General features: G+C 50.8%; 1 protein-coding gene across 4 annotated transcripts in view; it reads right to left on the reverse strand.

The window, feature by feature from the left end:
- The window catches only part of IGSF9B (immunoglobulin superfamily member 9B), a 61,112-nt gene that overhangs the window by 17,591 nt on the left and 29,770 nt on the right, over nt 1-13,751 (reverse strand). For 2 of the 4 annotated variants that reach the window (XM_060180195.1, XM_060180197.1), the window contains exons 12-18: nt 13,291-13,414; nt 10,478-10,653; nt 8,995-9,221; nt 8,127-8,211; nt 3,901-4,062; nt 3,379-3,424; nt 1,205-2,878 (exon numbers count right to left, since the gene is read on the reverse strand). In XM_060180195.1, the coding sequence (XP_060036178.1) occupies nt 1,205-2,878; nt 3,379-3,424; nt 3,901-4,062; nt 8,127-8,211; nt 8,995-9,221; nt 10,478-10,653; nt 13,291-13,414 (2,494 nt within the window). Of the gene's footprint in view, nt 1-506; nt 585-1,204; nt 2,879-3,378; nt 3,425-3,900; nt 4,063-8,126; nt 8,212-8,994; nt 9,222-10,477; nt 10,654-13,290; nt 13,415-13,751 lie in introns of all 4 variants that reach the window. The other 2 variants (XM_060180196.1, XM_007537342.3) reach the window with 2 other exon arrangements.

A 13,751-nucleotide genomic window follows, 5' to 3' on the forward strand; every position in this document is an offset into this window, starting at 1 on the left:
GAGCTATTGCCCCCCCTCCCCCAGGCAGGCCACAGGAGGGCCTGGGCCCTTGTCCCCACTCTGGGGGCAGGGTAGGGGTGGGAGGTGAGGCTTGCACTTCCAGGTACCAGAGAGGATGGGAGCCAGGGGGCAGGGGAAGAGTACTGGGCTCCTTCCTCCTCCTCCTCAACCATCTCCCAGCCTGCCTACCACCAGTCCAGCCTCCTCTGGAACTCTCTGCACAGACAGCCACATCCAGAAGAGACCAAGGATGGAACCAGAGAGAGTGAGAGGGAGGAAGGGAAGGAGGGAAGGAGAGAGATCGGGAGGGCTGGAGGGGGCCTAGGAGATGGTGCAGGCTCTTCTGAGCAGGCCAGGCCACCCAGAGAAGACTGAGAAGGAAGAAAAACAAATGGACTTGAGGAACAGAGAGGAGGAAGAGGAGGAAAGATAAGGGCAGGGAAGAAGGACCAGAGAAGAGAGGCACAGACAGGCATCCAGGCTGACCCTGGGTAGGACTCTGGTACCTGGAATACCAGCGGCTACGGTTTAGCGTGTGCTGTCTCAGGCAGGCTGATGGCAGGAGTCTGTCTGTCTGTAGCTTCCTGTGAAGCACACAGGTTGGGGAAAGTAGGTGGCTCTGGATGCAGGGTTCACAGGCCTGAGATTATGTTCCCAGCTTCCAGAATCTCCTCCCCCCCCCCCCCAGTGCCCTCTAAGTGACTAGGGGCCGGAGTTATAGGGTGGGGCCCCTGGCCTGGTTGTCCAAGGAAGTCAGGCCTGTTTAACAGGGAGGAGGGGCCAAGGGCACCAAGGAAGCTGGATACCAGGGAGGCAATTCCTGGAGTCACCCTAAAGAGCAAGGCCCACAGGAATGCGGGGGAGTACTCACTGGGATGCACCATGCTCCCTCCCCTTGTCCAAAGGTGCCCTATGCCCTTCTCCTTGGGTGAGCAGGGTCTCCTGAGGCTCCAGGCTGGGGAGGAAGGCCAACCCCAACTCCTGGCAGGGTACCTGGGCAGGGCAGCCCCACCCCCAACCTAGGAACCACACCTGCCAACGTAGAGAACAGCTGTCCTCTCATGAAGTGGCCCAGCAACAGGTCCACACAAGCCCTGTCATTGGGGGGGGGGGGGTGATGGAAGGTGGAGGACCAGGTCAGAAATGGGAGGGAGAAAGAAGATGACCAGGCCGAGGAGGGCAGAAGAGACCAGCACACACTCACCCTGAAGGGGGTAGCGGTGGGGGGGGTGGTTCTGGCCGAAGCAGCTCCTCCCCCATCTGGCGAGGGGAGGGGGCCTGTCCAAACACATCCAGGGTATCCGAAGCCCCCGGTGGCCCCGATGGTGGTGGTAGTGGCGGTGGTGGCGGCGGGGAGGGGTAGCCAGTGGCCAGTGTAGTGAAGCCCATGGTGGGCCGGTAGCTGGGGCTCCCACTACGGCTGCTCTGGGAGGGGGAGCCAGTGGATGAGGGTGTGGACTTTCGAGAGAAGCTGACTGCGGCCGGGGGCTGCAGGGTGATCTCCGACATCTCTGCCTGCTGCAGGAGGCCCGGACGTGGCCGGGCGCGGGAGGCCAGCTCAGGAGAGCCAGTGCGGGAGCTCAGGGGGCTTTGGGTGAGAGGTGAGAGCCTGGAGGGCTGTAGCACCACTTGATGTAAACTGGGCTCGGCGCGCCTGGCCTGCCGGGGGCTGGGCCGCGGCCGGGGTTCATACCACCGGGTGTCCAGGCCAAACGTGCTGGGGCCCCCGTGCCCCCCGGGCTCAGCCGGCTCGGGGTAAGGCAACACGGGTATGCCCATACCTTGGCTGGTATGTCTTAGCTGCCCTTGGCTCACCAGGGGCTGTAGGGGTCTGTCCTGCCACTTGGCGGTGGGTGGAGCAGGGCCGGGGCCCCTGCCTGGAGACTTGCCCACCCAGCCCTTGGGCGCCTCCAGGGACAGGATGCCTGGGTAGGCTGCAGGCACCTGCAGGGAGGTGGGGGGCAGCCCCCGGGGGAGGCCGGCCTTGGACTGCAGGCTCTCGGTGACATCACAGGGGTGCAGCTGGTGGGGGAACATCATGGTGGCTGGGGTCTCCAAGCCCCCAAAGGAGAACTCTGGGCGGCCCCAGGGCTCAGGGGAGCGGCCCCCTGTGGGTGTCTGAGTCAAGGGCAGCGTGCTATTGGAAGCATTCTCTCCATTCTCCTCTGGGATGGTAGGGTGGCCGAAAGGCCCCTCAGTGTGCAGGGGTGGGGAAGACATGACGGAGCTCAGTGGGCTGCCTACTTCAGGCATGTAGAAGGGTGGGGGCTCCACCTCGCCGGGGCTGCTGCTGCTCAGGTAGCCGTAGTACTGGGCATGGTGGAAGGGCCGAGGGGCGGGCGGCCTGGCCTGGCCTGTGGCCTGTAGCCGGCCCTCTAATCCCCTGGGACCCTCTAGCCCACGAGGCTGGAAGCGAGGACTATATGCTGGTGGCGGCAGGTAGGACTCCTGGCTGGATGATAGCGGGGTCAACTGGGACTTCAGGGCGGCCACGGACGTGGGCACCAGCGGGTCATCATTCTCCTCATCTGACTGGCGGAACTCGGGGTACATGTCCGTCTCCTCAGCGAAGGGGAAGCCCTCGATGCGCCGGCTCTTCATGGAAGGCTCCATGTCAGAGGGATCCATGACAAAGCGGCCATCGGGGCCTCGGCTGATAAGCTCTATGGGTGTGGTGGCCTCAGCTTCGGCCTCTGCCTTGGCCACACTGTACTTCTTGCTGCTGATGGCCCTCTTGGTCTTCTTATACAGGGACAGCTCCTTCTCCCGGGTGGGGCTCAGCATCCTTTTGGCAGCTGGCTGGCCTTGGTCATCAGAGGACTCAGAGGGAGGCCGCAGCGTCCGAATGCTCTCAGGGCTCACCTTACCAGAAGACAAGCTGTGAGGAAGGGGAAATAGCATGAGAGGGGATGCTCTGAGTCCTCTTAGCAAAGACAGCTACAAACACCTGGGGAGATGAGACATGAAATGCTTTGGCGGCTCTCCACCATGTATGCTGCCTGTGTTTTGAATGAACACCCACACCTCTGCTTAGACTCTGCCTAGCTCCTGCAGGTGATCACTCTGTCTCATCACACCTCCATCCCCAAGTTGCTCAAACCATGCAAGCTCATTTTCATATTAACTAAAGCAAGATACACAAAGAATGGAAAAAATGTTTTAAATATCACAGCACTGCATTCCAAAGACAGAGAAGGGAACTCTCTGCTCTTTCAGACAGTCTATGCACAGACAGCTGAAATGAACACACAGCTCAATTCAAAGGAAATTGCTCTGAGACACTGTCACAGGGCTGAGCCAGGCAAACTGTCCCCATCTCCACCCTCCACCCACATGCCACCATCATGCCAGGGTCCTCAGAGGGCCAGGAATACTTACGGAGACTCTAGACTCTTCCTGCAGTGAGTAATGGAGAGTGGGGGGTCTGGAAGGAAAAAAGAGGGAAGAGAGAGTCCACAAGAGATGAAAGAAAGAAACTCATTCAGGTGCCTCCAGCTGCCACTTGGGCCCAGAGCAAAGTCACTGAAGAAGCGTGAGGGGTCCTATTTCAAGGCTCAGGCCCTGACCACACACTTGTTCTCTTCCTATTGGTCTGTCCCCACCAGCCCTGCTGCCTTTATTTTTAATTTAATTTAATGTTTAGAGACAGAGGAATTGACAGGGAAGGGGGAGACTAGAAAAGGAAAGAGAGAGACACCTGTAGCACTGCTTCACTCTCATGTGCTCTATTGGGTGCACAACCATCTGGCCCCTTTTTTGCCTTATTTTAAATGCTGCCCCTTGCAACTTCCCTCTTGTCAAGGGATGGGATGTATGCTACAAAGAGACCATCTTCCCTGATGCGGAGCATCTGAAATGGAGTCAGGTACTGCAAGTGGGAAGGGGGAGGCAGATACCAACCTTTTTTGCGCTTGAGCTTACGCTTGCGCTGCTTGTTGACAAAGCAGGCGGCCAGGGTGCTGAATAGGATAGCAGCTGCCAAGAAGCAGATGGTAGCTACGATTCCAGCCAACACAGGCCGGGCGAGCCCATCATCAGTCAAGTCCGGCTGTGGGAAGATGTCTGAGAGGATGAGAGGAGAGGAAACATGCTTGAGTCCCTCCCTCCAGTGCCCCACCTAATTGACATACAACCCCCCACCAACACACACACACACACACTCTCTCTCCTCTATCTCTCTATCTCTTTCTCTCTCTCCCTCTCTCTCACTATCTTCTGGGACCCCAAAGAGCAGACACTATTAAGTAAGGTTCAGGCTCCACAGCTTGATGCTAACAGAGGAGAACGATAGCAGGAGAGAGAAAGGGACCATGGACAGAAGATGAGTCTTTACTGGGTGGCTTATAACCTCAAATAACACATATAGCCTATTCTTGCAAGAATAATTTTCCTGGAATAATTGATAACTTGTTCAGTAATTTTTGGAAAATGCTTTTATGCATGTTAACAGATTTTTTTTTCTTTTCTTTTTTTATTTGCTAGGTCAGAAAGAAATTGAGCAGGATGGGGGAAATTTAGAGAGAGAGAGATACCTGCAGACTTGCTTCATTGCTCATGAAGCTTTCTCTTGCAGGTGGGGGCTGGGAGCTTAAACCCAGGCCCTTCCACATGGTAACATGTGAGTTCTACTAAGTGTACCACCTCTATGGCCCTGTGTTTTCAGATATTAAGTCAAGGAGGTAGGCAAGACACCTGCTATTGTTCTCTTTAAAAAGATGGAAGGACTGAATTTGAGGGACTTGCTTACAAGCTACCACGTATCATACCTGCTCTATAACAGTTACTCTGACTTCTAGTTGGGTCCTATCTACCTATCTGTAGAGACAATGTGATGGTAAAGTACTATCTTAGTGAGACAAGCTGTTAATAAAGAATTTGGACCAACCCCCTACCAGTAAGTAACTCTTTTTTCTTGCTACCAGGTTTATCACTGGGGCATGGTGGATGCACAAGAATCCACTACTCTTGATGGCCATTTTTTCCTTTTATTTTCTTCTCTTTTAACTGGTTGGACAGAGAGTACTTGTGAGGGGAAGGGAATGGAGAGAAGGAGAGAGAGAGAGAAACCTATAATACTGATTCACTACTCCTGAAGCTTCAGAGAGAGAGACCTATAGCACTGCTTCACTGCTTCCTCCCTGCAGGTGGGGGTCGAGGCCTGAGCCCAGCTCCTTGTGCATGGTAGTAACATGGGCTCAACCAGATGAATCACTGCTCAGCATCACAGTAAGTATGGAAGATGGGGTTCATCTCAGGTGAGGATGCAGGAGCTGGCTGGGGTCTCAGACAGGGTCCAGTTCCTCCCCTACAGGCTCTAGAATACAGGCTCACTTTATGCAGACATTTACAGAATTCCTCAGTGACAGCCAGGACCAGACTCCACCCTACAGTTATATTAGTAAGTGTCATTCTAGGCTCAGCAAAGCAGGGATTGAAAGATCCTATGATGTATTGAGCCAGAAGCCATTGCTATGTCAATAGTAACTATGGTTAAAAATAATCCAAATCTCACACTGCTGGTGGGAATGCAAACTAGTTAAGTTCTTGTGGAAAACAGTTATGGAGAGTCCTTAAACAAAATAAAAATGGAAATGCCTTCTGATCCAGCAAAACCACTTCTAGGCATATATCCAAAGACATGAGGACACCAGTTTAAAGGGATATATACATCCTCATATTCATAGCTGCACTATTCACAATAGTCAGGGGATAGAAGCAGCCTAAATGTCCATTAATATACCAGTGAATAAAGATGTTTTAGGATATATATCCATTAGAATACTGTCTGGCAATTTAAAAGGGAGATATTATATCCTTAGGGACAAAATGGATGTAACTGGAGATATAACCGGTTAATGAAATAAAAAGTGAAAGACAAATACCAGATGGTTTTGGCCTTATGTGGAATATAGATAATTAAAGCACAGAAACTTTAAGGAGAAAATTAGGAGCTCCAAATTGCCTCTCAGACTTTGTGAGAATTCTGGTTGGAGGGAGGGGCAAAAAATTCTGGTTGATGATGGGTGCAGTGTAAAACTTTGCCCCCGGAATCTTACAACTTTGCAAATTGTAATTAAATCATTAATAAAAATATTTTGAAAAGTAATTCAAGTCAGGACCAGATAGGACCTGAGTATGTACATGGTACCATGCACAAGGACCTGGGTTCAAGCCCCCAGTCCCCACATGAGGGGGGAAAGTTTCACAAGTAGCGAAGCAATGCTACAGGTGCCTCTGTCTGTTTCTCTGTCTCTTCCTGCCCCCACCCTGCTCCCTTCTCAATTTTTCTCTGTCCTATAAAATTAAATTAATTTTAAAAAGTAATTCAAATTTGCAGCTATGGAAATAGCTCAGCTAGTAGAATATAGAACTTGATTGAGTGTCTGAGGCTTGCAATTCAATCCTTGGTACTTCATGTACCAGAGAGGTGCTCAGCCTGCACGCATGCTGTCTTGCACATTCTCTCATTCTCTCTCTCTCTCCCTCCCTCTCTCTCTTTCTCATGAAACAGTATGTGTGTCATATGAAATATACAGTAAATTTTTAAAAATATATCGTAACCCAATTCATGATGGTTGGTTAAAAAGAAATTGGAAGAAGGTGAAAAGTCTGACTTCTGTAATTGCTTCCCTGAGAGAGTTAAAGAATAGGAAAGCTATCAGGGGAAGGGATGGGATACAGAGTTCTGGTGGTGGGAATTGTACCCCTCTTATCCTATGGTCTTGTCAGTGTTTCCATTTTATAAATTAAAAAAAAAGAAATTTGAAGGTTGCAGCCTTTGGAAGCTATAGTTTAACTCAAAGGAACACAGAAGTCACTGCAGCTTTATACACCCAAGAGAAACCTTTAACTGTGGATGCAAAAGAAACTGAACACAGAGCAGCTTGTTCACTGATGGTGCTGGTGAAATTCTTAAGTCTTCTACTCTAACCTTGACTGCAAGCTATATTCTCTGTTTCTCCACCTCTCTGAGTCTTCCCTGGAGGGAAGCCAAGACAGAAACATGTTGGGTTCTGTTGCCTATAAGAGGCACCTCAGTATGGAAAAAAAAAAAAATGAAAATACAAGCTAGAAATCACACTTTATACTCCTAGCTCCAGAGGTTTCATGCCCCTTTAGTTTCATGTCCCTTCCCACCTGCCATTCTGCCCATTCTGGCACTTCTTGACCAAGTTCCCTGCTAACTGGTCCTGGGGTCTTTGCAAGAGCACTGCCCAAGGAAATGGGGCCATTGCTTGGTCACCACACATGAAAGTCTTCCCACACTAAGAGGACCACTTCCTGGGAAGAAAGGGGAGAAAAGGGGTGAGAAAGGGGGTGGGGAGACCCTGCTATGCTTTAGGAATTGTAGCTAAAGAAAGATGTGCTGAAATAGGACCAGGGCCAAGGGGAGAAAACGATAAGTGGAGAAAGCACTGGGGAGTTGGCTCTATTTAGCCTGGGGGAGAAAAAAATCGAGCAAGAGGACGGAGTAGAAGAAAACAATACCAAATAGCAATTTTTCAATAAAACCACCATAATTATAAAGCAGCCTTCTAAAAGTCACTGGATACTTATTGACCTATTGTCTTTTTAATCCAATTTACTGCCCTACCCCACTACAACACTGAAAGAAACAGAGAATGTATAGAAAAAAAATAATAAATCAAGATATTTTCTTGTGCAATTTCACCACCCCTGGGGTGCTTTTTTATTTAAGTATGGAAGATGGAAGGAAGGAGTGTGGAAGAAAGAGAGAGAGAGAGAAAGATGGATCCCACATAGAACTGGAAATGTCCCCAAGCCTACAGCATTCCCATGTGGCGTTGAGGCTCAATACCAGGAGACATAAGTGATTAGCCAGTCACCCTATCTGGTGAGCTATTCCTCTAGCCCCTCCAGTTCTTTCTAACTACTGTAAAGATGGTCAGACTTCCTTCTGTGGTCAGAAACTGTCAGCCACACAGCTCTCTGATTAAGATGCAGCAGCCCATCCTCCTGGAAGCGTGCAAACAGTCCCAACCAGACCTCTCCTTTTGTTTCCAACCAGCCCCTCTCTCCATATTAGCCACTTCACAAGGGGGTCCCAACATGGTTCTGAGTTTTCATTCCAGTAACTGTAAGAGGCACCCCAGCCCCCAAAGTACCTGTGCTTGAGACTCCGGCGATGTTGCTGGGCTCACTGATAAGATCTTGCATGACGGCCAGAACCCGGAACTCATACCAGGTATCCTACAGCCCCAGGGACAACACTCTGTCAGCTGAAGAACCCAGACAGCACTGACCCACCACTGACCCCGCCATGAGCTTACATGGGATAGGGCCCACTACAGCAGTGGTGCACTGGAAGAGTTGAAAAAAAAAAAGGTCCTATTTTGTAGCATCTGCCCAAGTCCATGATACAAACACTCCCACCATGACTGAGTATAGGTATGCATAGAGGGTACTGAAAGCAGAGTTGGCGAGAACAGGTGCACACATGGGCTTGCAGGAGCCAACTCCAGCATAGAACAAGTATCCAGGGAATGAAGACAGAAAGCCAGGTGACCCTGAAAGGAACTGCTTCCTGTCTCCTGGAACTGTAGAGTTAGTAATGGTTACCTGGGGTCAACTAGTGGAGGACACAAGCTCCCTTCTGGGGATTCTGAGTGTTAAAGGCAAAGCTAGATGACAATCCTAGGAAAGTGTGCCAACCAAGAAACGCCCCCAATAAGGAGCTGAGGGTAATGCCTGGTTGTCATGGGAGGCTCTCAATGTGCCCAGCCTTATTCTCACTTGAGTCAAGACCTGGAGCCAACACACAGCACCAGAGCTCCCCTCTACCACAGAGCTGACTCTACAGAACACTTCCACTCATGTGACTTAATGATCCAAACTTTGGGAGCTGATCTGGGAGAGACCATGGCACCCCCTAGACACCTAAACTAGCTCACTCAAAGCTTCCCGTGACCCTGAGAGAAGAGCCACGTCACAACCTGACTGGAGGAAGAAGAGCTGAGGAAAGCCAGGCCTCACCTGGGACAGATCCTTGGCAAAAAAGTCTCCATCTGTGCCCGGGATGGCATCGTCCAACGTCTCCCAGCGCTCACCCACACGGAACTCCATGATGTAGCGGTCGATGGGGAAGCTGTGGTTGGCAGGGGGCAGCCAAGACAGGAGCACACCCTGCTGGGTCCGATTGGCTGTGAGGCACCTCGGTGGGGTAACCAGCACCAGGGGTTCTGGAGTTGTGATAGGGAATGCTGTGCAGGGGAGAGAAGAGCAGGGGTGAGAGCACAGGGTGTGTGAGGACATAGTACTCTCACCTGCCCTAAGCTACCCAGGTGCCACTTTGACGTCTATCTCTGGGGACAGCCATGCAAACTCCAAGGTGACAGTCACATTCTCATGATACAGGACATGCACCATTTCCGTAACCAGAGGCGCCTGAAGGCCCCTTCTGGCCAATAAAGGAGACAGACAAGTGAGCCCAGAGCTCCATGATTCCATCTCCAGAGGACTTCCACAGGGGCTAGAGATAGCTCAGCAGATCAGGCACTTGCCTATCTATGTACAAAGCCTTGGGTTCAAGTCCCAGCACCATGTGGGAGCACTACAATACCAGAAGAAGCCCCTGATGGTAGAGCAGTACTATAGCTATAGATAGCATTTCTCTCTCCCCCCCGCCATCTCATTCCTTTTTCTATCTAAATTAAGAAGTAATCTTCACATATATGCACAAATCCAGTGCACCCTACCACAAAAATAAAAATTAAAATAAAAAAAATCAGAGGACTTCCATAACTAGAGTAGAAAAAGAAATGTCATGAAAAGACTTTCTTTTACTCAAGAAAAAACAAAAAAGGTAAAAAGAGAGAAAATTCTTCCATCTCTGTCAGAGAGATGGAAGAATCCAGTGTAATTATCTTTCTAGTAAGAGAACATCTCTGTAAAGATACTATGAGACACATTTTTGGTTCTCCCCCAAGGCAGGAGGTCACTACTTGATAGCAATTTCCTTCTGGAACTCTTTTTTCCAGGAAGAAAATGGCCCAGCCAAGAGTGTAGATAGGTGTGCCTTGTGCCATCCACAATAATGGGCAGGAGAGAAGGTGAAGGGGGGGAGAATCTGCCACATACTGACCATCAAATAAAGCAAAGAACAAGAGAGAGGCACAGAAAGAATTCCCCAACCACCTCATGAAGACATAAGTAGACACACACAAGCTTTATCATGGCAAAGTAAAATCTGGAGTCTCTCCTTTAGCAGAAGTCTGGCCAGTGGGCTCTGATGTGGAATCAGGAACCTTTGCCCAGACAAACCCCTTAGAGTAGCGTGGCTACTCCTTCCCAGATATCAAATGGCAGAGTCAGATCATACACATATTTTAGCAAGAGGCCTGGCCCATGAAGACACTCAGCAAGAAGTGCCAGATTCAGCATCTATTGTCACCATCTATTCTTATTCTAATCCAACTCCTTTAAGAAACAGCCAGGTTGTTCCAGCCAGGGGCCTCACCTAAAGTGTTCACAGTGACCACTTCACTGAAGGCGCTCGTCCCCAGCTTGTTCTGAGCCAGGACGCTGAACTGGTATGCAGTCTCAGGCTCCAGGCCATCCACCAGCAGCCAGTTGGGTCCAAAGGGCACAGGCAGAGAGAGCCAGTCATGGGGCCCAAACTGTGCCCGCTTCATCCTGGCCAAAAGGAAGACAGAAGATCGGGGACAAGGAGGTGGGGTGGGTTACACCAAAGACAGGAGTGCATGCAAGGTCCTCAAGGAGGTGGCAGTGGACACACCTGCCAACTCCAGTGTGAGAACAGGAAGAGATGAAGGCCGAAGTAGAAGGGCCTACCCAGCTCTGGCTGTCCCAATCCTCATGGTGCCAGGTCACCAGCCACTGCTGGAGACACCCCACTGCAAGGGACCTTTAGGTAACATGGATGCTCACATCAGGGGTCCAATTACCAACTGCATTATGAGAAAACCTCACCCTGGTCCTATCCCTAAGGGAAAGCAACGACTCCAGGAAGAAGGTAGGTGCCATTGTGGGAAAATGGGCAGAGAGAGCCAGAAGAGAATCCTAGACAAATCAGAGTTTGCTCAATCAACTGAGGTGGGAGTCAGCTCAGAAAGTTCAACACACGTGAGCAAAATGACTCCTATGGTCTCTCCATGGTGGGAATTTGGATTGCTAAGGTCTAAAAGGTTAGAAATGAGGGGCTGGGCAGTAGCACACATGTTTGAGCACACACATTACAATGCATAATGACCCAGGTTCAAGCCCTCAGTCTCCACCTGCAGGAAGAACACGCTTCCAGAGCAGTGAAATAGTGCTATAGGAACCTCTTTTACTCTTTTCCCCTCCCCCACTCAATTTCTCACTATCCTACCAGATAAATCAATAAATTGTGGCCACCAAATGGTCGTGCACCTGGTTGAAGACATATGTTACCATGCACAAGGATCCTGGTTCAAGCCCCTAATCCCCATCAGCTAGGGGAAGCTTCACAAGTGGTGAAGCAGTGCTGCAGGTATCTCTCTGTCTCTCTCTATCTCTGTCTCTGTCTCTCTCTCTCCCCTCCTTCTCTTTCAATTTCTCTGCCTCTATCCAAAATAAATAAATAAATAAATAAACAAATAAATAATAAATGTTTATAAATCTTAGAAATCCCAATCAAGGAAAAGGTCATGCCATGCATGTAGCAATCTAGAAGGGGTGAGGGCTCTCCCTAGATCTGCAAGGTCCTGAGTCCCCAGTCTCCCAGGGGAATGAAGCAGGTGCAGTGCCCGGTGTCTCCACAGGGAGGAGACATGATCCTGTGGGATGGGGACTCTGAGCCACCCTTCCCATCAGTCTTGAGCTCCAGCTGAGCGAGCAGGTGCCCACAGGCTTGCCCTGTGGCTGGAAAGGTTCTCGCCCATGTATGCCCAGGAGAATGGCTGTGGCAGCAGAAGGCACAACAAAGGGAAGCTGGCACCAGATGTCTGAATCAGTGCAGGGAGTAGTTAGAGGTTGTCAGAGAGAAAGGCGAATGGGGTGACCCTCCCCACCATCCTACAGAACCCCCCCAAAAATTACAGCAAGGGAGCATGTATAGGGAAGCAATGCAAAGGAGCAGCAGCATGGGGTGGGACCACAAGCAGTGAGGGAACCCCCAGTCTGTACCCAGACCCACTCCTGGTTCCCCTACCATGTCCTGGCTATACCAATCACTCTTCCCTGACCACACAGTCACCCAGCAACACTGTGAACTTGCAGGGGTTGCCCACTGGCCTCTGTCCCTGCCCAGAAGGAACAAATATGGGTGGAGGGGTACTCTGGACACTATGTGTCTAGACCCAGTTTGCCTACCCAGAACTCAAACACTAGGATGTTCAGAGTCGAACACTCTACACTAAACCTCCACACTGGGAAAGAGAGCAGATTCCTGCCCACCTTCCCCTGCTGGGGAAAAGGGTCTCAAAGGCAACCCCTCTGAGTCCCTAGGGTCTCCCCTTTGGAGGATGGGACTCTCTCTCACACCAGGTCTGGGGGCATTTTATCTGGAAATGTGCACCCCACTGAGCCAGGCTAAAAAGGAGGAAGCAAAGTGGTACTGTCTCCCTGTTCATGGATGCCAGCCCCTAGCTCAGGATGACAATGTGGGGACCCTATAATGATGGGGAGGAAGTCAGCTATGGTACCTCTCTCCCCACCCCTTTCTTTTTCTGCTGCACACCCTTTCATTAACCTGGTCTAGGTACTGTCAAGATTTCTAAGTGCCCCAAGGTTGGGGCAAAGATCTCAAATTACCACATCTAGTGGGATAAACAGTAAGTAGAAAATTAAGAGCACAGGGAGACATAGTCCCAGAGAGAATATACAGGTGCCAAGAACAGGGCCAGAAAGGGAGCCACTGTCTCTTTCATTTTCTGGGACCATCAGGGACAGAAGAGAAAGAAAACTGAATCTGACACTTCTGGCTGGGCTGTTTTGAATGCACTTAAGCATTAGGAGTCTCTTCCTGAATCCAGAGGAGAGGATCCCAGAAGAATTGAATCAAGGGCATGGGAAGAAGGGGGCAGGGAGCTGAGCAGGGCGAGAGCAGCAGAGGAAAGGACCAAACAGATATCTGGAACCTTCTGGGCTGCTAACACAGGGACACTGGAGTCCCTTGATGACATGCCTAGTACCCCATGAGAAGCTAGTCACTGTGAAGACACCTCACCATCTGGAGGTCTAGTGTCCTCATGACCTCTACCCCCCCAACCCTGGGGCCTGGCTGGAGTTGGAGGGGTTGGGGGCAGGGGGAGGGAGAAGCAGAGAGCAAAGCATGCGGGGGTGACTCACAGAGGTCCGTACCAAACTGAGAATGTCTGCTCATATCCTCCATCATAGCCTGGCTCCCAGGACACGTTGGCAGTTGTCATGGAGACCTGGACTCGGACACTGCCCGGAGCATGGGGGCTGGTGCCTGGGGACCAAGCAGAGACCTCTCAGAGGGAAAAGTACTCAGTTCACAGAGCCAGGCACCCATGACCCTGCTCTATATTTAGGAAATAAAGCCCCTGAGGCCGGTTTATGAGAGATGTGACATAGAGTTGGGGGCTCTAGCCTCACCCTCAATGACTATTCCTAAGGGGACCAACTCCCACACGTGAATGCTAATGAGTCGAAATCTGGGGTGGGAAAGGCTTGCAAAGACTTGCCTGTGGTTCAGCCCCCAGAGAGGCAGGCTGAGGAGTTCAGGGACACACCTCAGCAGAAGACACAGGAGCAGAAATCCAAGTACCCAGGAAATGGCCCAGCCT

This window comes from Erinaceus europaeus, chromosome 20, assembly GCF_950295315.1.
Source record: "Erinaceus europaeus chromosome 20, mEriEur2.1, whole genome shotgun sequence".
Taxonomy (NCBI): Eukaryota; Metazoa; Chordata; class Mammalia; order Eulipotyphla; family Erinaceidae; genus Erinaceus; species Erinaceus europaeus.